The 25748-nt window shown below is 39.3% G+C and overlaps 1 protein-coding gene across 2 annotated transcripts in view; it reads right to left on the bottom strand.

Annotated features, from left to right (window-relative positions):
- The window catches only part of LOC126480126 (ionotropic receptor 25a), a 417221-nt gene that overhangs the window by 223328 nt on the left and 168145 nt on the right, over positions 1 to 25748 (bottom strand). The window contains exons 9-10 of one of the 2 annotated variants that reach the window (XM_050103840.1): positions 19418 to 19630; positions 4922 to 5116 (exon numbers count right to left, since the gene is read on the bottom strand). In XM_050103840.1, the coding sequence (XP_049959797.1) occupies positions 4922 to 5116; positions 19418 to 19630 (408 nt within the window). The remainder of the gene's footprint in view (positions 1 to 4921; positions 5117 to 19417; positions 19631 to 25748) is intronic. The other variant, XM_050103842.1, reaches the window with a different exon arrangement.

Genomic DNA, 25748 nt, shown 5'->3' with positions numbered 1-25748 from the left:
TAATTTTACAGTACATAGAAATCTTCTGCGTTTGTGTTGCTAAGTTTGGAAACTGCTTCACCAACTTGTTTGTAAGATACATGAGACTAGCATAAGCTATCAGGTGGTTTACTGACTAGAACTAGGAGCAGAGCTTAGGCTTTATTTAAATCTTCACAGAGATTTTTATTTGAGCCAGAACTGGTAAAGTGTGCATTTGAGGTGTTTAGTTGGATTAGAATGTTGTTGTGCTTATTTTCAGAGCCTATTTCTGTTTTAATAACTTTTCATCTTGCTTTACACCTGTTTTTTTTAGTGGGGTATATAATTGTCATTTGCTTTCCTCTTGGCTGCTCTAATTTCTGGCATGTACGCCAATCTAACTGCTGCATAAGCTTTCTTGTCAGATTGTCTCTGATGCATTCTGCCATAGTGCACCATTATTTATTCCATAAGCTTGCTCAGGTGTGGGGTGTACCTGTTCCTCAGTTCATGAGGTTTATTACATTGGTTCAGCTTTTTGTGATCTTTTTGCAATATCTGGGTCAACAAGTTTTCTACTAATAATTCCAAAAATTGGTGTTGATCCATTGGCAGACATATCATTAGTGAGAAATGTAACTAAATTTATGTGATTTAACTTGTTTTTCAACTGAATCAATTTATATATGTTCATTGATTGATCTGATTACCCTTCCTTGTTCAGCTGAAGAGATTGCCTGGGCCACAGTCCTATGTGATCTGAAATTCCAAAGTTTACAGTACCAAATTTAGTTTTATATAGTCAGAAGCTGCACATTATATTATCCAACTTGCTTTGAACCTGATAGATTTTTCATTTAGGCAATACTAGTTTATTGATCTTAATGTGTGTAAAGGGTGCTTCACATTTTTATTACTATATATAATGTCTATGTTACTGTTACCAAATATCAGCACTCCACCAATTTTGTACTTAACAGCTTTATTATCAATTTTTCAAGATACTCTGCAAATAAAGTTATTACTACAGGAGTGGTACACTGATTCAGCAATTACTTCCTGACTTGGTTTCAGTATCACTGTAACATCAGAAACTGCTTCCACACAACAAGAACATACATCTATCATTTCATATACTAAATTATTTGTTTCTTTGGCAAAGACTGAAACACCATCATACTTCAGACTTGTGCTACAGTAACATGTTGCTGACTAGTATTGATAAGGTACATTTAATACAGGTTTGCAGTAAGTGAGCCATTATTCGTTTGCGATCAAAACATCATTAATTAATTCTTCAAATCAATATTCCATTTCTGTATGTTTATTTTTAAGTGATAGTCTATTAGTACACAAGAGAATCACATTTTTTCCTCTGATGTTTGGTCTTAGCCTATCTATCTGGTTGGACGCACAAAATTCTAGACTACTGAAGAATTGATGAGTCAGTCTCTTTAGTGGGAGTTTTTCAAATATGTCATTCTTTTTTCCTCAGACATGGAAAGCTATCTCAGAAGACAAAATATAGTTCTCTGTTCTCGCTTATGAGTACATGCACATATTTATTATTAGTCTGTCCCAACACTATAGAAGGAAATCCAAAACTGAAATGTCAGGAAAGTGGAGCAACATCCAATTATGAGGTCTGGCATCATGTAATATATTATGACCAATATTATTATTAGTTTACTCAATTTAAAAACATCACCTGCACCACTGTAATGGCACTCGAAAGCTTTTGGATAAGGATGTATTGTGATATGATACTTTTTAAACCTTGAGGTGGAAACATTTTGACCTACAATAATTAAATATGAAAGACAAAAAAGTAAAACTGCAGGTGTATGATTCACCTTAAATGTTACGAAAATCTGTCACAATAGGGAAAAAATCTGTTGTTACATTTTAAAAAGAACCATAGAGTCTTGTAATTTTTAGCACATAAAAAAGGTTCTTAAGCATAATGACCAAGTGGAAAACTACTCTCTCCTGTCCAAAACATCAGTTGTTGTGACTTTTGTTTCAATACCCCCACAAATTTATGAAGTCTCACACATGATGCATTAGTTATCAACAGCTGTGCTTTATTTTCCACAAAATTAAATAGAAGATGAATTTTAAAAAACAATTGAAAGTTATAAAGAGTGAAATGGACTCCAACAGACATCCCTTCATAGAGAAACTGCACTCCTGATGTTATAACTTTGAATGGTGCTGACAGTGAATGCAGATGCAAAAACTTCAGTCTACAATTTCAAACCAAAAAACAAGCTTAGCAGAAAATATTCTGACACTTAATTGCTGAACCAGACAAAGTGAATGACACAGGAGGTTAGAATGGTAATCCATGGACATAACACTAACTCAGAGACAGAAAATCTAGCATTTACAGGAATCATCTAAAATATCAGTATCATGACCAGTAACAGGCTTAACAGTATGGTGTGGATTACTGAAAATGTGGTCAACTGTATCCATAACAAATCAGTAGAAGATTTGTTCCCAATATATTTACACACAAAAATCAGATTCTCTATAGCCTAGAGAATTAAAGCTGTCCGATGTTGTGTGACTTGAAATATTATGTCAAACATATATGATGTCAGGATTTGACTAAATATTAGCATTTTGAATAAGGCAGAATAAAATTTGGTATTCAATGGTTCATTACACAAACAATTTCAGTCTCTTTAGACAGACTCTCCAAATCACTATAAATTGAAGTCTACTTTCTTCTTATTGTACCATATATTAAAGCTGCTCCCTGTTTAATTTCTTTATGGACTATGGGGGCCACCTGTGTGCAAGCTATTATTAGTCTACTGTTATGTTAATGGTTTTTGTAGGAGTCATATCTAGTGGGTTGCAGAATATTTGTAAATAAAACTTGTTCTTGTAATTTTCTGAGTAAGTTTTTGTGTAACATTTGGTGTCTTTTTGTCATTTCTTTTACATTCTGCCAACAAGAATGAATCTCATATAACGTTAATTATACGTTCTGAATTGCAGACAGGCACAACAAAAAGACTGTTACACACTAAGCTTTTGGCCAAATCCTTTTTCAGAAAAGAAAGGGAAACACATATACATGCACCCAAGCAGGCATGCCCCATTCACAATGACTGATACCTCTAGCCACTCTAACCAGACTTCAACTGCTGCAGTGAACTACATCAGCAATCAGGAGTGTGACAGCGTTTGGGGAGCGATAGCAGAGTACAAATGGGGGCAAGAGAAGAGCACTGCCTTGCACAGCATGCATGGACTAGAAGGCTGCAGAATAAGGCTGCCAGGAGCAGCTTCGGGAGGCTGTGTGTGATGTAGGATGGAGTGGAAAACAAGAAGAGCAGAGAGGGCAAGAGACTGGTGGGTGCTTTGACAGAGAGTGAAAACAATGGGGGTGAGGGGATGTGGATTGGGATGAGGTTGTAGGACAAGGGGATGGAAACTGTTGGGTATGGGGTGTAGGGAGAGTAGGTTATCATTGGTTGAGGAGTGAGAATAGATTGTAAGGATAACTCTTATCTATACAGTTCGGTAAAGCTGGTGATGGAGGGGAGGATTCAGGTGGTCCAGGTTGTGAAGCAGATATGCCCTCCTCAGTTGGCCAGGCTTATCGAAGGGATTTTTTAGTCCCTCTCGTTCAGTCTGGCCACCTGAGGAAGGTGTATCTGCAGTGACGAGAACTTCCCTGCTGAGTATACTGAGTGTCTCACAAAGGTCTTTCCAAACAAGCACTATCCCATGACTTAGTCCATAAATAGATTTCCTGTGCCACACTCCCACACACCCCTAATCATCTCACCACCTCCATGAACCTGCTACAAATGAGCACCCATTTCATCACCAAATACCAAACCAGACTGGAACAAGTGAACTAAATCCTTCCTCAGGGCTTTGATCATCTATGTCATGCTCTGAAATAAGGGGCTATGCACCCAAGGTCCTACCCCATCCCCTTAAAGTGGTATATCATTCACTCAACCTCATCAACATCCTACTCCATCCCTATGCTACTCCCAGTCCCAGTCCATTACCCTCTCTGCTTCTCTTGTTTCCTACTCCATCCTCTCTCCCCCACAGCCTCTTGATTCTGTCCCTGGCAGCCTTGTCCTGTTGCTTTCTAGTCCCTGCACACACTGCCAGGCAGCACTCTCCTCTCCCCATAGCCACACTCTGTTATCTTCCCCCCTTCTGTGCCCCTCTCCTGACTGCTGCCTTCATTCAGCACAACAGCTGCTATCCAGCTAGAGCTGCTGGAGATAGTGGTCATGTGTGAATGAGATGTGGACACTTGTGTGAATGGGGTGTGATTTCCTTTCTTTTCTGAAGAAGGCTTTGGCCAAAATCTTAGTGTGTAACAGTCTTTTTGTTGTGCCTGTCTGCAACTCAGCGTTTCATCTTTATGGAGAATAGCAATGTATCCTTTTCATAATTGCTTATATTCCAACCTGGACTCTCTACTGTTTAATTCTGCTTCTCTCATTTTGGAATTACTGTACAGGCCAAAAAAAGTGTTAACTAGAAACAGAATTAAAAGTGTTGATCATCTAAACAATATTATGAATAGGACAGATTTCTACTCACCATATCACAGAGATGATGACTGAGACACAGATAGGTACAACAAAATGACTGCCAAACAAGAAAGCTAGCCTTGGCAGCCAGCGAGCGTGCTCATGTGTGTGTGTGAGTTGTGTTTGCTTGAGTGTGTGTGTCTAATTCTAATGAAGGCCTTTTTGGCTGAAAGCTTACTTATTTAACAGTCTTTATGTTGTGCCTATCTGCGACTTGTCATCACAGCTACATCAAGAGTAGCATTCTATCCTTTCATAATACTGGCATTATTCCATCTTGGATTTCCCATTGTTTGATCTACACAGAATGATGAAGCACAGATGTAATATAAAAGTAGAAACATTAGCAGTAACAGAAGAAGTACAACTTTTGCTGTTCATACCTTGTCTATGAGATCTTTGATCATTCCATTCCATCTACCTTCTTCATCCATGTTTCCAAATTTACCATCTGCCACTTCATAAATTTCAATCTCAAAATTAGTGATATTGCGGATTGCATTGATCAAGTCAATGCAATAACCTTTAAACTTTGTACTTCCATTTTCATCCTGATATTTTATAACAAATGGTTGTTGCTGTCAATAATAACAAGATTTCAAATATAATATGCTAAACACTACAGAGAAAGAAAAATTAATGCTCATATAATTCCAGTTTCAGTTCACCTACATTTGTAAAGGTATTCATCTAACTTTACACAACAAAAACTTCATATCAGCAGGACAAAGATTGGAATTATTAAACTCAAATATCAAAGTTCATTATGAGTAACATATTCAGTCATGTAACCTATAAATTATAGCATTGATTGTAGCATGTTCTTATGCAACAGCAGTGTTATTTCTTATGCAATTGTTTTTATAAAATTTAAAGTTTGAATTATAACCTCACTTAACATTTTTAATTAATGTATCAGTATGTTACAAGATATGATGCTGTAGGCACTGTACATTGTTATGCTATATTCAGCATGAGCAACTAATGCTAGAAATACCTTCTAAATGACAGCAACATAGAAGATGGAATCCTTGGAAACTGTGTACTACAGCTACAGTACAAAAAACAGAATTTGAGTTTCAAAGCTATAGCAGAGAATGATAATAAATGAAACAATAAATCGAGTGTATATAAAGCTATTCAAAAACAGGTTGCCAAACAGAGGCCACAAAACATAGGAACACAGTTCAATTGCTGCTGGACAGTGAATAGTATGAAGTGTACCCATTTGGTGAAGCATAATACTAGTTTGTTTCTTGTCAAACACAGATCAGCAAGCCTGAGATCACAGGATCAACAATTTGATGTTACAGATCTTGAATAATGGGAAGCATAGATGTAATAAACAGACTGTCCTTCATTTACCCAAACAGATGAATATTGGGTGGTATAAGCTTGGTGAACCAGGAAGGCTCTGACAATGAACGTAGTTTTATTACCCACCTATTCTGATCCAACAACATAAAATAGTGTTGTTCAGGTAACCCCACTCAAAAGTTTCAAAGTGCCAGGAAATTAAATCATTCAAATATTTTTGAAGGTGGGTAGGATCTCGTTTTCTAGCATCTCTAGGTAGGTACCGTGTTACAGATTTTCCATGAAACAGAAAGCTCCATAAATGGCACCTTTACAGAATGTCTTCCATGTCTGGTAGCTATCAGAGGACTTTCTAAGATTATGGCACTTAATGTTGCCAGAAAGATTAAATATTGGTTAATCAGCAAAAAACTTACAGTAAAATTATTTTTTCCTTTCTTTACCTCAATAAGCACTATTGCCATCAGGATGCAAAGGCTACATTAACTATAGCTTACACTGTCAATTTTGTAACAATTTCAACAGGACACAAATGAGCTCAAAATTTTCATCTGATGGATGAGATTAACACTGTTTTTCCATTTGCATTTGTAAACAACTATTAATTTTTACATTATCTGTTTCTTTATGATAAAGTAACTGCTTCTTGGATTGATAAACTGCACATTTAGGTAGTCTGCAAGAAGACGTGGTATCCAGGCTGTGTATCAGATGTGTCATGTTTGGGGCCTACACAGCCTTGCAAAAAATGTAAATTATTAACAAGTCTACCAAAAATCCAGAAAAATCCAGAAAAATCAACTTTTTAAATGAACCTTGCAGACATTAGCAAGCATATAAAATTCATTTTAACTGAACATATTTTTAAGTGAACTTGCACTAAGTATACAGTACCAGAAGTACAGTTTTTCACATGGACTATACATTCTCTCCTTCTACACTGTCAGTGTTCCTCTGGGACTTCCTTTCTATACTGCTCTGGATATTGGTTTACACATATGCATGGTACAGAAAACATAGGAAAACATAGCAAAATCAAAATTAATTCTCATACAGATAAAAAAGTCTGGAGAATTATTCATAAAATACAAAAACATCAATGCAATAGCAGTTAATTAGCTTACAGAGCAAGTGTCAAGGAAGTGGTTATTTCCTTCCCCAATTTTAAATTAGATTTGTACTATGAATTTGCCTACAAAAATGTATTCAATTTATACAAATGTCCAGAGGTGACACACTCCTTCAGCTTTCTTTTGAAGTTGGTCAGTACTTCTATGCTCTTTATGCTTAGTGTCAATCAGTTATAAAATAAGGCACTTTATCCATAATTTTAAGCATTTTTGTACAAACAAAGCAATTGGTTGACAAGTCCTATATCATTTCGATGATGTACTACAAGGACGCTAATAAATTGAATTGAATTGAATTGAATTGCCTCTAGTTCTTGTCCTGTATTCATGAAAGCCTCTGTTTAATGTCACTGCCCAGTTGATAATTTCAATTCTTTCCATTTATTTTTACAGGATTCCAAAGATGCTACAATCCCTACATAGCTGATGGTTTTCTCTTGCAGTTTTAAAATTCCATTAATATGCACATCTGCTGCTCCTCCCAGTATCTGTCAGAAAGACTGTCTTGTACAACTACAAGACAAAATATCCTAACAGTGACTGAGATGGTATGGACAAATGCAATGCATGGATGCTAACAGGCTACTAATACTATTGTATGAGAGACAGAAGATCAAGAGGATGAACAAGACTAAGGTGCAAGGATATGGCAAAATCTAATTTAACACTGAACAACGAGGACATACGTGGGACACCACTGAAGAAGGACAGACATTTTTAATGACCATAATTGCTGCAGAAGCTCATATTCTGATGCACTGAATAAGATGGAATGATGTGGGAAACAAAGATGACGATGTAGAATGGTATAAGCACAGTCCATTTTCAGTAAAGTTTTGGTATCCCTGTGTACGAACTTGTGCTTCATCACAAATACATTTGTACTTCTTTATAGTGGGTATTGTCAGTGTGTTTTCTCACATCAGAAATCTATCATCTTCTATACCCAAGAACATGTTACAGTCTATTTCTTTTATGACTGCATCCACAAAGCTATATTTATATACAAGATAAAGAGTGGAGATCCTAGTACAAAGCCCTGAGCTAATACAATTTTATCTTCAGATAACCAAAGTAGGCAATTTTTCAATATTAACACACTGGTGTTTTATTTGTATACACTGATGTCTATTTTTTAGAAAAGTTGGAGGCTTCCTGCCTTATGTCATAGTACAGCAGTTTCAGAGTAAGTCTAATATGGACACAATTATGGTTGTAAAGGTCTAAGTATAATCTGGATACATCCCTCCTACGTTTGTGATTAAACTTTCATTTCTATCTTTATGGATCAGTCACTTCTTAAACCCATGCTGTGATTTATTTAAGATGTTTATAGTGTATAATGACAAAACCCAGCAGAGGGTGGGACTGACGCAAGTTGCTACATTCTGCAAACTACTATTTTTGTTTTCAGTGTAACTACAAAATTTTGAAACATAGTTTTATACTGGCAAAATTGAGTTTCTATCTTTTGATGTGAATTAAAAATAAAATTTAGAATTCTGTTTTTAGCTAAAATTTATCCACAACATTACAATAAATACAAGCTTTGAACTGTAGTAAAGAGAATCAGTATGCTAAAATTATTTACACACCTCAACTAAAGTGTGGGTATCGTAGAGTTAACTACAATGATTTATTACAGCACACCCATTGAGGTTTGTACAATACCTTATTAGCAAAATAAACATAATTCCTTCTGAAAACAACAATGATTTTGGTTAGTTACAAAAAAATAATTACAAAACAAAGCAAGCTCTCTCCTAAGTGTACATCTTGTAAACAGAAACAGAGAAAATCTTTATCTGATTATGATGATTATCAGTCTTTAGTAGTGAGAATGTCCTCTCACACAAGGATGGGTTCTTCCATTCTGTGAAGCATCCTCTGGATGAGCCTCAAGTTTATCTTGGGATGTGAGGTCTCACTCCTCAATGGCAGCTTCAGTGAGAGTCTGCAGATTGTCAAGTTGATTAGGATGCTGGTCAGTGGCCACCTTCAATGGGTCCAATGCATGCTCAACAGCATTCATTTCTGGGGGATGTGCTGGCCAATACATTTGATTGGTGCTGCATTTTTCAAGAGACTGAGAAACTGCTAAAATGCATTGTCATTGACTTGGATGAAGTTGTCACTGATTTCACATCTGTAGGGCCTTACAGTCATTTGTAGGACTTCTTGATGGTATCTGGGATGAGTCAAATTGCTATAAATGGGAATTTGGGGGGGTTCTGTTGTCCCATCATTATTACCACCCAGAATGTTACACTTCCACATTCCACATCCCAGTGGGTGGACTTCCTAAACATATCGGCATTCCTGGTGTCATCTAGCACTTCTCGAATTGCTAACACGACCAGTGTCTGATCGCAAACCGCGAACCAATTCTGCTCTTATCAGAAGACATGACATTACTCTATTCTGCAATGATCCAATGTTGATGTGGAAGAGTCCAGATCCTTCAATTGTGTCACTTCAGTTGGTTCAGTGCAAAACTTCTCATTAGTCTTCAGGAATGAAGACCACCCTGTTACAATCTTCTACACACTATTTGGTCTGAGATATGAATCCTGTCACCCAGGAGAAGCCATTTCCAATATTTCTGGCAGCTGATGTTGGGCACCTGTGAGCTGACAGTTGGAGGAAACAATCTTGCATTGGTATTGTCATATGAGGACAAGCATGCAGGGTCTATCATTCACATTTCCCATCTCTCTGTATCTTCTCTTAGACATACCACTTTGAGTTACACATAATCACCATCTTGCTGTGTATGACCTGCTGAAAGGAAAGCTACTATCCTGACTTTATCAATGTGTTGTATGCCACTATGTGGCATGTTACTGCAGTGCTGAGCACAAACTGAATGAAGCTGTTGTTGATACGAGACTGCTTACAGTTTACTGTTGTGGCAGCAGTATGTTTATATGACTGGGAAATGGACACTTAGCATGCCAGCAGTAATCACCATCCAGTGTATGGACTCTAACTGAATAATTCATGAAGTGCCTAGGTCAATAAGACCTATAGTATCATAGACTACATTTTATTGTAGTATTCCAAACTTTTGTTGAGCAGTGTGCATTAATTACAATGAAATTCCTACTAAGAATGTAAAATATAACAATTTAAAGCTAAGTAAGAGGTAACAGAATTGTAGGAATAAGAGTATCATTTAGATTTGGTTGCAATCAACTTCAGAACAGGCTGAGAATATCATAACTAACTGTGACAGATGTATTTTAAGCCTTGGTGATGGTAAGTAGCAGGTTATTAGACTGACCAGAGGCAAAGGATGTAGGACTGACACTGTGTGACCAATCTACATCTACATCTATATATCTACTCCACTAGCCACCAAGCGGTGTGTGGTGGAGGGCACTATTCATGCCACAGTCATATTCCCCCCTCCCCCGTTCCACTCGCGGATCACGCTAAGGTAAAACAACTGTCTGACTGCTTATTCTTGGTGAAATAGAGATTGTATACCCAAATTAAGCCCTTAGGGGATGAAGTTGACATTTTTATTTTATCATTTAAAGTGCTGCGGCAAGACACAAATAGTGTGGAGAAAGTAATTATGTTATTTATGATAAAATGGCTACTGAGAGCATAAATTACAACAGTGAAAAGCTACGCAAGGACACAGGTTACACCACACAGAGAGGTAGTAGAAGCAAGACTACCATCCAACATCCTTGGTATCAATTTGTTGTAAAGTTCTAGAACATATTCTGCGCTCAAACATAATAAAGTATCTTGAACAGAATGACCTCCTCAAAGCCAACCACCACGGTTTTCAAAAACATCAATCATGTGAAACCCAAGTTGCACTTTTCACACAACACATTGAAAGCTTTGGATCAAGGCAACCAGGTAGAGGCAGTGTATCTTAATTTCTGAAAAGCATTTGACTCAGTACTGCACCTACACTTATTGTCAAAAGAATGATCACATGGGGTATCAAGTGAAATTTGTAACTGGATTGAGGACTTTTAGGTAGGGAGGACACAGCATGTTACCTTGGATGGAGAGTCATCATCAGATGTAGAAGAAAATTCAGGTGTGCTCCTGGTAAGTGTGTTGGCACCCTTGCTGTTCATGTTGTATATTAATGACCTTGCAGACAATATTAATACTAAAATCAGGCTTTTTGCAGATGATGCAGTTACCTATGACGAAGTACTGTCTGAGAGAAGCTGCATAAACATTCAGTCAGATCGTGATAAGATTTCATCATGGTGCAGAGATTGGCAACTTGCTCTAAATATTCAGAAACGTAAAATTGTGCACTTCACAAAATTAAAAAAACATAGTATCCTATGACTATAATATCAATGAGTCACTGTTGGAATCAGGCAACTCATACAAATACCTGGGTGTAGCACTTTGTTCAGATATAAAATGGAATTATCACATAGGTTCCGTCTTGGGTAAAGCAAGTAGCAGACATTAGTTTATTGGTAGAATACTGGGGAAGTGCAATCAGTCTACTGAAGAGACTGGTTACACATCACTTGTGTGACCCACTCTAGAATATTGCTCAGATGTGTGGGTCCATACCGGACAGGACTAACAGGGGATATTGCACATATACAGAGAAGGGCAGTATAAAGGTTTGTTTAATTCAAAGGGCAGGGAGTCACAGAGATGCAAACTCTTGATGGTAGACATAAGCTACCCCAAGGAAGTCTATTAACACAGTTTCAAGAACCAGCTTTAAATGATTACTCAAGGGATATACTACAATCCCCTACGTGTCGCTCACACACGGAACCTTAGGATAAGATTAGAATGATTACTGCACGCACAGAGACAATCAATCATTCTTCCCAGGCTCTATATGTGAATGAAACAGGTAGAAACCATAATAACCGGTACAATGGGATGCACCCTCTGCCATGAACCTCACGGTGGTTTGCAGAGTGTAGATGTAGGAATGTGAACAGCATTTAGTTTTGATTGTGACCAACTTCAGGACAGATAGAATACATGGATTGATCATTTCAGTAAGCCTGTGTGATGGCAAGTACCAGGTTACTGGCCTGAACAAGTAGGGAGATGTAGGACTTTGGGAGACGGAGTCCACATAACCCTTTTGAGAATGAAATTGGTATTCTCAGTTTAATCAGGATGACTAATATCTAATTTCAAAAGCTTAATGCCCGGCTGATAAAAAAAATGCCTGGCTGATATTCTTTTACAAAATAACAGGTCCAGATAAATTTTTGTATTATTATACAAGAAGAAAGTCTTTCTAGATATTAGAAAGCTGTAGGCAGAGGCACAAATGTGAAGTCACAACTTTGCTAAATTTGAAACCATATGTTCATTCGCATGAGAAAAAACTAGAAAATATAAATAGAACTGATCAGCAATTAATTATGAAAGTCACACAGGACTTAGTGTCATGGAAGGTATGTAAGACACATCTACCTTTTTCTGTTTACATTAATTGGTGAATTCTATTTTGTGCTTTCTTACTATGTGGCACTAGATAACTTCCTTAATTAATTACTAAATTCTTTTGCTCCTTCATATTTCTTTGGTCTGTACTGTAGACTGAAGAAACTTAATTCTGAAAGCTATCATTTTAATGACTATCTGAATTGATATTTGCCAGCAGTTCCATTTTGATTGGACTTTTTCCGTCATAGCAGATTTTGAGTTCCATAAAATTGTTTTAAAGGATTCTTTTTCTAGAATCTTGATGCACTGATCTTTGCTCTCAACAGTTATATGGCACAGAGATGAAATCAATATACTCATTGACATCTCTGGAAATGAACATGAAACACAGCAACATCTCCTAGTATTAATACAAAATTGTGTCAGATACCTTCAAAATCTTACATTCACATGTTATAATATGATCTCCTCTACAATTAGTAGCAATAAACAGAATACTTTCCAAATTAAATCTGAGCTTTATGCACACTTGGTAAGATAGAAAAGAATTTTCAGGAAGAAATTGCACATTTGGTGCCTACAGGACATTTTCTGGTCATCTTTAATGCATAACACTGTTGTGACTCGCCGATCATTCAAAGTGCCGCCGCGCAATTACGTGCGTCCTATATGTGCGGCACTGTCTGCCAGCCATGCAGCAGCTGCGCCACCTAAGCGGCCAGCCGAGCAGCGGCCGCTAGACTGGGACTCAGTGCTCATTCGAATGCTAATGTGTACACATGTCTTACTTGTCAACTTACTCTGTGACTTATATGTGTTGTTGTGTCATTCCGAAATATATGTGTTAAACTTGAAGTTCTAACAAACACAAATATGATATTGCCACCTAAAAAGAATTACGAAAACAAATTTAAGATGAAGATGATTTGTTAATCTCCTTACAAATATTAGAGTTCCAGAATTATTTCCTGTTGATTTTCAGTAACTTGCATTTTTGTGTGGATCTCTGGTTCTGAGTGACGCATCACATTATCTCTCACTTTTCCATATGTCTGCTTTCCCCCTACGAAAACTCTGTTCCTTACATTCAATATATCCATATTGATGCCAGTAGTAGATAATATGAAATTCCATTTTTTAGTCTGATGCATAGCTTACTTACTTGCAAAATGTGGAAATTTTGTGAGAATAGTGTAACTTTAACTATTTACAAATACTGTTTTTTGAACATTTAATGGGAAATGAGCATTTTAGAAGTTTCAAGGAGTGGAAGCAGTGGCAGGAGATAACAATTTAAATCAATGCCCGAAAGAGCAGACACCACTTATATACACTGAAGCACCAAAGAAATTGGTATAGGCATGTGTATTCAAATACAGTGATATCCACACAGGCAGAATATGGCACTGCAGTCAGCAACACCTATATAAGAGTGTCTGGCATAGTTGTTGGATCAGTTACTGTTGATAAAATGGTAGATTTAAGTGAGTTTGAATGTGGTGCTATAGTCAGCACAAGAGCGCTGAGACACAGCATCTCCAAGGTAGTGATGAAGTGGGGATTTTCCCATATGACCATTTTACGAGTGTACTGTGAATATTGGGAATCCGGTAAAACATCAAATCTCCAACATTGCTGTGGCCAGAAAAGGAACCTGCAAGAACAGGACCAACAACGACTGAAACGAATCATTCACTATGACAGAAGTGTAATCCTTCTGTAAATTTCTGCAGATTTCAATGCTGGCTGATCAGCAAGTGTCAGTGTGCAAACCATTCAATGAAACATTATCAATATGGGCTTTGAGAGCTGAAGGCCCATTTGTGTACCCTTGGTGACTGCATGACACGAAGCTTTATGCCTTGCCTGGGCCTATCAGCACCAACACTGGACTGTTAATGACTGGAAACATGTTGCCTATTTTGTTTCAAATTTCATCGAGTGGATTGGCGTGTATGGGTATGGAGACAACCTCATGAATCCATGGACACTGTATGTCAGTAGAGGACTGTTCAAGTTGGTGGAGGCATGTGGGGCATGTGCAGTTGGAGAGATATGGGGCCCCTGTGATGTCTAGATACAACTCTCACAGGTGACACATACATAAGCATCCTCTCTGATCACCTGCATCCGTTCATGCCCATTGTGCATTACAATGGACTTGGGCAATTCCAGCAGGACAGTGCAACACCCCACACATCCAGAATTGCTACAAAATGCCCAGGAACACTCTTCTGAGTTTAAATGCTTTCTCTGGCCACAAACCCCCCCCCCCCCTCCCCCCCCAGACGTGAACATTACTGAGCATTTCTTGGATGCCTTGCAACGTGCTACTCAGAAGAGATCTCCTCCCCCTCATACGACATTAGTCAAGGCCATGCCACATCATGTTGTGGCATTTCTGCATGCTTGTGGGGCCCTACATGATAGGCAAGTGTATCAGTTTCTTTGGCTCTTCAGTATATAATTAAGGTGAGGATGGCCAGACAGCTCTTAAGTGCATATGCACAACAAACTCAGACTCTTACAGGAATCAGTGAAATTCTGCAGGTATTGAGGATAAGGGGCAAGGGGCACTACGTTTGTAGTGTGTGGGTAAGTTGAGAATTTGGGTGTGATGGGAGGCATGGTAGGGAAGTCTATGCAGTTATAACGATCAATACATCTGGATGGCTCAATAGTCAGAGCAACTGCCTACTAAGCAGAAGATCCAGGTTCAAATTCTAGTCTGACACAAATTTTCAACTTCCCTGTTGATTTAAATCAATGCCCACTCACTGCCAACTTATGTAATTCCTTTGTGTATGAATTCATTGTGTCACAGCCAATACTTCCATTCCTCAGAAGGCCAGTTACCAGTACTTCACGTGGCCCATATTGTGCATTGACACAGATTATTCATGCATGACAGAGTTCATGCATATTGTAAATAAAATTTTGGACATTTATGAAACAGTCCTATACATGTGAAGCAAATATCTTGGACAAGGTACTCCTGTCACATAGCTAATGACATTTCATTTCTTAGTTCACGGTAGTGATAAGTAAGGACATAGACAATATTAGTACTAGAATGTATTTAAAAAGTTCTTGTACATAAACTGGAGCAATTTTTCAGTTTAAAGTGAATATATTTGAGATTTGCTATTTATATTCAATATCCCAAGGAATTGACAGACAAGTTAGTTAAGATATTGTAGGAAAGTTCTGGTAGAAATTAAATAATTTAAGAATAAAGGTGGCTGCTCACCAAATATGGAAGGTGTAGAGTTGATGACAGGCACACAGGAAAGAAAATGAAAACTTAATAGAATTTGGAATAAATCCTTCCTCTAACTAGGGTACATAAACATGCATACACACACACACACACATACACACACACACACACACACACACACACACACGCAACACACGCCAGGGCCACTACATGGTGCTGGCTAGACACACAATGCTCAGCAGGTGGATTGATGGTGTGGGGATTGTATCAGGTGGTGTGGGTGGAGGCAAGAAGAGGCAGAAAGAAGGATTTGGGGTGAGTAGCTAGCAACTCAGAGAGAGGCAGCCAGTTTGCTGGTTGGGAATACGACATGAAGGTGTGGCAGGTGCACGGGCTAGGCATATGATGCACGGGTATCAGCACTGGTAGGGAATGGCACATGATGAAGGTGACAAGGAGACATGAAGTGAGAGGGGCTGACAGGACAGAGGAAGGGGAATCTGTTATGTGGACGGTGTGAAGACAGTGGGATAATGGAGACTGAGGCCAGGAGACTTACAGGTGCGAAGAATTTGTTGCAAGGATAACTCCCTTCTATGTAGTTCACAAAAACTGGTGATAGAGGGAAGGAGCCAGATGTGCTCGGTTGCATGTTGTGCCACAGTGTGGTCAAATTTGTTCTTAGTCACAGTTTGGCAGTGCCTATTCACTCTGGTGGACAGCTGGTTGTTACCATACCAATACAAAAAGCTATGTGTTGGTTTCAGCAGAGCTGGTAAATGACACAGCTGCTTTCACTGGCGGGTAGAGGTGCCTATGACTGGACTGGAGTAGGAAGTACTGGGAGAGTGGGTTAGGCAGGTCTTGGACCTGGATCTACCACCGGGATATGATCCCTGTGGCAAGCAGTTGGGATTGGCAGTGGCTTAGGCATAGACTAGGATGTTGTTTAGGTTGGGTGGGCAACACAATACCACTTTAGGAGGGGTGGGAAGTGTCTTGGGAAAGATGGCCCTCGTTTCACAGCATGATGATAGATAATAAAAACCCTGGATCGGATCTGATTCTTGGGGGTGGTGGATGGATTAGCAATGTGTGAGGATACAGCGTAGAAAATTTACTTGTGGACCAGGTTTATGGGGTAGTGACTGATTATTAAGGTCCTCACCTGGGAAAGGGAGTTCTTGTCATTGCAGATACGCTGTGCATGGGTGGTCAGGCAACGCAGGAGGGATCTTTTTGGTGTGGGAGGGTTTAAAGCTGATAAAATGCAGACCTACATCTACATCTACATCTACATCTACATTTATACTCCGCAAGCCACCCAATGGTGTGTGGCAGAGGGCACTTTACGTGCCACTGTCATTACCTCCCTTTTCTGTTCCAGTCGTGTATGGTTCGCGGGAAGAACGACTGTCTGAAAGCCTCCGTGCACGCTCGAATCTCTCTAATTTTACAATCGTGATCTCCTCGCGAGGTATAAGTAGGGGGAAGCAATACATTCGATACCTCATCCAGAAACGCACCCTCTCAAAACCTGGCAAGCAAGCTACACTGTGATGCAGAGCGCCTCTCTTGCAGCGTCTGCCACTTGAGTTTGCTAAACATCTCCGTAACGCTATCACGGTTACCAAATAACCCTGTGATGAAATGTGCCGCTCTTCTTTGCATCTTCTCTGGTACAGATCCCACACTGATGAGCCATATTCAAGTATAGGTCGAACGAGTGTTTTGTAAGCCACCTCCTTTGTTGATGGACTACATTTTCTAAGGACTCTCCCAATGAATCTCAACCTGGCACCTGCCTTACCAACAATTAATTTTATATGATCATTCCACTTCAAATCATTCCGCACGCATACTCCAAGATATTTTACAGAAGTAACTGCTACCAGTGTTTGTTCCGCTATCAAATAATCATACAATAAAGGATCCTTCTTTCTATGTATTCGCAATACATTACATTTGTCTATGTTAAGGGTCAGTTGCCACTCCCTGCACCAAGTGCCTATCCACTGCAGATCTTCCTGCATTTTGCTACAATTTTCTAATGTTGCAACTTCTCTGTATACTACAGCATCATCCGCGAAAAGCCGCATGGAACTTCCGACACTATCTACTAAGTCATTTATATATATTGTGAAAAGCAATGGTCCCATAACACTCCCCTGTGGCACGCCAGACGTTACTTTAACGTCTGTAGACGTCTCTCCATTGATAACAACATGCTGTGTTCTGTTTGCTAAAAACTCTTCAATCCAGCCACACAGCTGGTCTGATATTCTGTAGGCTCTTATTTTGTTTATCAGGCGACAGTGTGGAACTGTATCGAACGCCTTCTGGAAGTCAAGGAAAATGGCATCTACCTGGGTGCCTGTACCTAATATTTTCTAGGTCTCATGAACAAATAAAGCGAGTTGGATCATACACGATCGCCGTTTCTGGAATCCATGTTGATTCCTACAGAGTAGGAAGGCAGGAGACGAGATACTGGCAGAAGTAAAGCTGTGAGTACCGGGTGTGAGTCGTGCTTTGGTAGCTCAGATGGTAGAGCACTTGCCCGCGAAAGGCAAAGGTCCCGAGTTCGAGTCTCGGTTGGGCACACAGTTTTAATCTGCCAGGAAGTTTCCTACAGAGTAGATTCTGGGTTTCCAAAAACGATATGATACTCGAGCGAAAAACATGTTCTAAAATTCTACAACAGATCAACGTCAGAGATATAGGTCTATAGTTTTGCACATCTGCTCGACAACCATTCTTGAAGACTGGGACCACCTGTACTCTTTTCCAATCATTTGGAACCTTCCGTTCCTCTAGAGACTTGCGGTACACGGCTGTTAGAAGGGGGGCAAGTTCTTTCCTATTGGTGGTTAGTGGATTTAATGTGAACAGAGGTGTGGAGGGATTCATCAGAGAGATTGAGCTCTAAATGCAGGCGGGCGGCATGTTGGGTTGAGGAGGACCAGGTAACACATATGGGAGAGAAGATGTTGAGGTTGTGGAGGAATGAGGATATGGTCCAGATCATGAAGATAACATCAATGAATCTGAATCAGACAAGGAGTTTAGGGTTTTGGGAGATTAGGAAAGTTCCCTCTGAGTGACTCACAAATTGGTTGACAAAGTAGGTTGACATAAGACAGTGCCAACCCAATGCCCATGGTGTGCTGTGGATTTCTTTATGTACCTTGCCCTCAAAGGAGAAGAACTAATGTGTCAGTATATGGGTGGTAATGTGTATGAGGAATGAGGTGGTGGGTTTGAAGACTGAAGGACCTTAGAAGAGGTAGTGTATGATAGTGGCAAGGTCATGGGCTTGAAGGATGTTGGAGTATAGGGAGATGGCTTCAACAGTGATGAGTAAGAATTGAGGAGGTAAAGGAGTGGGGATGGTGGACAGTGAAGGAAGTGTTTAGTACCTTAGATGTGCATATACAAATTTTCTGGAGCCCCAAAGATTATAATACAACAGTCTAAAATGCTATGTTAGTGTTATCGTTTTAATCACTTTGCTTATCATAGATGCAAAGACAATACATATCAGTCTCCCCAACTCCACACCCTTGAAACATTGCTCTGCAAACAACATGCAGAGATGCTGTTTAAGCAAACTTGTTAATAAAAAAAAGGGAGGGAGAGAGACAGGGAGGGGGAGGGGGGGGGGGAAGAGAGAGAGAGAGAGAGAGAGATTGGGGGGGGGGGGGGGAGGGACATAGGGATGGCATGATGGGGAGGGGGGGGGGGAAAGGGACAGAGAGAAATGGGGGGGGGGGGTCGAGATATCTGTTAATGAATATACTCACAAGTGCCACAACAACAGTGTACTGCGTAACTGGCACTGAGGGTTTGACTTTCGTAATGAATGGTGAATCCAAATCTGCAGCCCATGTGCCCACTTCTGTAGCAGTATTGTCACTCAAACTCACATTAAGAGCTGTCATATTAAATTGCATATGGCTATGTCCATTAGAAGACAATGTTATTTGACCATAAGCTCCTGAATTCTGCATTGAAATCTGAAAAATTAACAGGTAATTCATTGTAAGTTTCATACAGTGGGTTGCATACAACTTTGTGTTCATAAAAACATAACAAAATTGAAACAACTCCCATGAATCAGTGTTCTGTTTGTAAATGTTGAAACTGTTAAATGTTTCAGAGGTGATATAACATCAAACAGTACCTCTAGACACTAGGTTGACTTGGGTGTTGTTAAATCTCCAACAGAAATTTTTGTTATAGATGCTTAAATGACACACACATAATGAGGTGCGATCCAAAATTTTCAGGACTGGTACTGCCATCTGTTGAAAACCTTACCTTTGGATAATGGTTACCATCACCCTCGAAGTAGTTCCCATCTACATGTACACAACGGTCACAGCACTTCTGCCACTGGTCAAATGTTTTCTGGAAGTCCTGTTCTTTGAGGGTGTTCATAACCACCAGCGACGCTTCTTGAATCCTCTCTAGAGTGTTGAACTGATGGCCTTTCAACCTGAGTTTCAGTTTTGGGAATAGTACAAAGTCGCAACATGCCAAATTTGGCAAGTACAGTGGGTGGGGTACAACCACCATGTTGTTTTTTGACCAAAAGGTCCTGGTGAGCATGGACATATGACAGGGCACGTTTTCATGATGCAGCAGCCAGTTCCCTTGACGCCAAAGCTGGGGCCATCATTGATGCACGTTTTCATGGACCATTGTGAAACATCACAGCAGTATACAGAAATCCCTGTTTGGTTGGATGCGATGAATTCTTTATGCACAATTCCCTTGGTATCAAAGAAAACGATGATCATGCTCTTCACTTTGCTCTTCATCTGTCTTGCTTTTCTGGGTCTTGGAGAGCCAGGGCTCTTCCACTAGGACGATTGTTGCTTTGTCTCTGGAGCATAACCATAAATCCAGCTCTTGTCACCGGTGATAACCTGTGAGAAGAAGGTTGGCTCATCAGATGCAGTGTGACGAAGGTCTGTGCACACTTCAACACACTGTGCCTTCTGATCAGCAGTCAAGATCCTTGGCACAAATTTTGCGGCGACATGATGCACGCCCATTTCATCAGTCAACATTCGTTGACATGTCCCATAACCAATAGCCAATTCATCTGCAAGGTCTTGAATGGTTCAACATCGATCCGTGATCCGCATGAACCAATTGTTGAAGTTTGTCAATAATGTCTGGCATTGTGTGGCTAACGGGCCTTTCAGTGTGAGGATCATCCTCGACGTCTGTACGGCTGGCCCCAAACCGAGCATGCCACTCGAAAACATGCTCTGTTACCCAAACACTTGTTGAATCATTGCAATGGTCTCTGTAGCACTTTTCCCAAGATTCACACAGAATTTGATACACACATGCTGTTCTGTTCATGGATCCATCATAAAATCACCACACACCACACAGAGAATTACAGAAATCATTGTGGACATGCAACACGTCCACCCCCCCCCCCCCCCCCCCCCCAGCTGAATGCCATTCCACACACTGACTCATCAGATATGCAGCTCTCACTACCTTGCAGTGCAAAGATCTACTAGTCATACTTTCCAGATGGCAGCACCAGTCCCGAAAATTTTGGATTCCACCTCATATTTACTTTCAGAGAAAAATGTCGGAGAAAATTTATGGAATTGTTGCCCTTGCAAGAATGAAACCTGTTATTATTCATTGAGAAACATGATCATGGTGCTTTTAATCTAAGCCACATATGATACAGTACTTATATAACAATAAGTATCACATATGCATTCAAAAACAAAGTACATTCTCCAGAAATAAATTGCAGTAGTCACTTTGATTAGATCACCAAACCATATAAACATGGTGTTATTACTTTGAAATCATATTTTTCATCACACTGTTACATCATGAAATTCTTTATAAACAAATTCTGAGAATTGCACTGTATTTGTACATATATACATGAAGATGAATGTAATAATATACTACAAATGGCCTCCATGATTAATGAACTATGCAACAAAAATGGATGACATAAATGGAATCATATTATAGAATGATCAAATGTGACATAATAAAAATGTGTGTCACATCTGGACTCAAACACAGATCCCAGCTGTACAAGCACATCTCATGGACTAATCTGAAATTTCAACTTGACTCTAGTCCCTCTCCGTACCTTCTAAACTTCGTAGGCTTCCTTCCACAATGCTGTAAAACTAGCAGCCCTGGAAGAAAGAATATAGCAGAGGCTTTGACCCAAGTACACTCTGTTGAATCTTACTTATGTGGCATATTTTTTCTCCAGTGAGGCATGTATTGTGTTGAGCAATAAGTTAAAGGTGTGTGTTAAACTGAGATTGAACTTGGATCCCAGCCATTTGCAAACCTTTCATTTCCATTTGTGGTAACTGAGTACATTTTAAGTACTGCTACTGGCTCGAAGCTTCAAATTGCCACTAGCTTCTTCCACACCTTCTAAACTACAAACAGAATACACTCATCAGGTGTATAAATTGTTTGGTTCTATCCTGCTACATTATGGTATCTTGTTTATAGACAAAACATGCTGTAAAAACTTGAGAGCATGTTTGGTGTTTAGCACACAGGGTAAAATAAATAAAATGCCTCAAATGCAGTTTTCCAAACGGTATACATCACCATGCAAGCTTCCTATTACAGACAGTTCTGCACATTTTTCACTTTCTTAAAAAATTGCAAAATTAAAGAGAAAATTAATTGAAATAAACAAGAAAACACTGTAAGATGCAAAGAGGGACCCTGCATCTGAAACCAATTTGGTGTAGCAAAATGATCAATCAGTCATTGGTTGTTGTCATTAATGTATTTCCAACTGATTATCAGTATCATTGTTTCTTGTGAAGATATAAATAAATATATAGCTACAAAAATGGAGTGAATGCAATAGTTTAAACATTATGTCCTGTTTTCATCATTTTCACCAACAATGTGATAAGGGTAAATAAATTAACCTCAAATATCATCTCAAAAACAAGTAGCACACTATTGTGTCAAAAAATAAGACAGCCATGAAAAGAATGAAGAATAAAGATAAATGTCAAGCAAGCACTATATATGATTCCCAGGATGTCTCTATTAACTGGAATTTTGCAATCTTTGTAGGAAATTGAACATCGCTGCTTCAGTTTGGCATGTGATTCAAAGACAACAGAAAGCAATGAATTAGCTTGGTAATTTATCAGACACTTTCTCACTTTTGTTGTGAGCACAGGGTTAATTCTTGAGGAAAATGTAAAAATTGTTACTGGTGATTTTAGAAGACATTTTGACGAACTGATGCCTTCTGATCTAAATGTATATGACAATGCCGTAACTTTATTTATCTGAAAGTTTAGCTGTTGGTAAAATATTTGCAAGAACATTGGTAAACCAATTTGTTACATATCTTTCAGCTCTTAGAAACCTACTGATTTAATATTAAATGGTTACAAGTAAAATATTTTCCATCAGGTTACATAATTAGATTAATGGTTTCATGAAGCAAACATGCAATATAGTATTATCAGGAAAGAAACAAATACAAATTATACACCTGAAACAAGGGTGGAATGATGTCAATCAGTTAATGAATGTGCACAAATACAATACACAGCAAAAGCCTACACATTATATATGTAAGCTCATCTTATGACCAACATGACACTGAAAATGATTAATGAGACACACACTGATTTTTCCAAGAAGCTTAAAGATCTTTAAAGCTTAGGCACTTACTATGCAAGTATACAATGTAGTTTTAAAATTGAGATCAGCCACATCTAGTTAAAGATAAAATCAAAGTAGAAAGATCATTCTGAGTGTAGATGAACAAAGTAGTTTTATGGAATTGACATAATCAAATTATCTGTTTTATCGCTAACTACCAAGTCCACTGCATACTCACCTCATATTTAGTTGCTATTTATTTCTGGCTGGAGTCCTCTCACCATTGGAATGAGAATGGGTGGATATGACTTTGGCTGCACACCAACGAGCCAATTTAAGCAGGACTAAGGCGAAACAGGCCGATAAATGTGAGCGGCTTAACTGTGACTGGGTCCAACGGCATTCAGCACACTGTTATCAACTTCTCTGACAAGAAACTTGATGACACTACCAGCTCGGCTCTCAGTAAAGGATTGAACTTCGCCCCAGCTCCACGTAAGTTACCTGTGGTTGAGATTATTAGTGGAATGGAACGAGCAGTTCATCATCTTCCTCAAGAAGCAGCGGATGGCGTAAGGCTTACTACTAGCTGGATTTTAGTGACATCCAAGCCGCCTAAGTCAAATATCAGCAGAGAGGAGAGACAAGGACTGAAATTGTTGCAGAAGGATGAAGACCTAGTTGTTTTACCTGCTGACAAGGGGAACGCCATGGTAATCCTCAATGCTACAGATTACCACAAGAAAGTTGGATTGTTACTGGAGGATAGCACATATCGGATTCTCAGACAGGATACCACATCAGCGCTCAGCAGGAAGATAAGGGAGCTACTAAAAAACTCTGGCCTCTCTAACAAACTGATGAAAAACTTATGACCGAGAGCACCTAGGCCACCAAGATTGTGTGGTTGGCCAAAGGTTCAAAAGAAGAACATCCAGTTGAGACCAATTGTTAGCACTATTGGATCTCCTACGAACAGGCTTGCAAAACACTTAACTAAATTGTTGGCGCCTATAGTTGGTCACTGCCCACATCATATTAAGAATTCAAAAATGTTTGTTGATATCATAAAACAGATGAAGATAGGCCCAAACGATATCATGGTCAGCCTCGATGTGGTTTCTCTGTTTACTAAAGTACCTGTGGATGACACATTACAACTGTTGGCTGCTCATTATTCCTCAGAAATTTTGAATTTGTTCTGGCATACCTCGATGACCAATTACTTTTATACAGTGGAAATTATTATGAAATGATGGATGGAACAGCCATGAGTTCGCTACTATCACCAGAAATAGCGAATTTTTCATGGAGGATTTTGAAGAACGAGCGTTGAGCAGTGCTCACCTCTGCCCATCATGCTTCTATAGATACGTCAATGAGACTTTTTTAATCTGGCCACATAGCAGTAACACACTGCAGCAGTTCGTCAAACATTTGAATGGTGTACATCCAAACATAAAATTTACAAGGGAGGTAGAGAAGGAAGGGAAGTTACCTTTTTTAGATGTGTTGGTGGAGCGAGAACCGGATGGACGACTGGGCCATTCTGTGTACAGGAAGCCAACACATACAGACTTATATCTGCATTGCCACAGCTTCCATCATCCGTCTCAGAAGAGAGCTATGCTGAATACTTTACTACACAGAGCCAAGACTATTTCCGACAAGGACCACCTCGGTCCCAAGATAAACCATTTGATGACTGTTTTCAAGAGTAATGGTTATTCTGCCAGAGAAATTAAATCAGTATTGTCCAAGAAAGTAAGACACGATGCCGTCCATAAACAAGAAGAGGAGCAACACATAGCGTGGCTTCCATTTTGTGGTGCTACAACAAGAAAGATAGGCAGAGTCCTAAAGAGGCAAGGAATAAAACCAGTTTTCTGACCACCTAGGAAAATTAAGGAAATGTTGAGACCAGTCAAAGATAGTCTCAGCTTAAGGGTGCCGGGAATTTATAGCATTCCTTGCGAATGCGGCAAAAATTATGTGGGCCAATCTGTAAGAACCATTGGCGACCATTGCATCGAGCACCAGTGCCACCTGAAATACAGGTATTTGCAAAAATCAGAGGTGGCTGAGCAAAGCCTGCTTAACAAGCATAAGATTTTATTTGAAGAAACGGGAGTAATAACCCACGCATCAAATTACTGGGACTCTGTGATTCGGGGAGCAGTCAAAATTAGACTTAGAGATAATAACTTCAGCAGAGACAACGGCTATGCACTTAGCAACACCTGAAAGAGTGCACTGGATAAAGAAAAATCACAGAGGAAAACTTCCTGCACTTTACCTCCTGATTCAAAGGATGGCACTGCAAGCAACGTGGGATAGAAACTACATCTATGGAAGTAGAGGGCACCACTTCACTACGTGCCATATCGCTGTTGCTACGACATATTCTAGCCAATCAGAAGCTGTCCTTTGCATACAAAAGTGGGAGCCTCGCTAATTTACGACAGTTAGTTTTAGCCCTGA

The sequence above is a fragment of the Schistocerca serialis genome, chromosome 1, assembly GCF_023864345.2.
Source record: "Schistocerca serialis cubense isolate TAMUIC-IGC-003099 chromosome 1, iqSchSeri2.2, whole genome shotgun sequence".
NCBI lineage: Eukaryota > Metazoa > Arthropoda > Insecta > Orthoptera > Acrididae > Schistocerca > Schistocerca serialis.
Note: the sequence above shows the minus strand (reverse complement) of the source record. Positions and strands in the feature narration are given on the sequence as shown.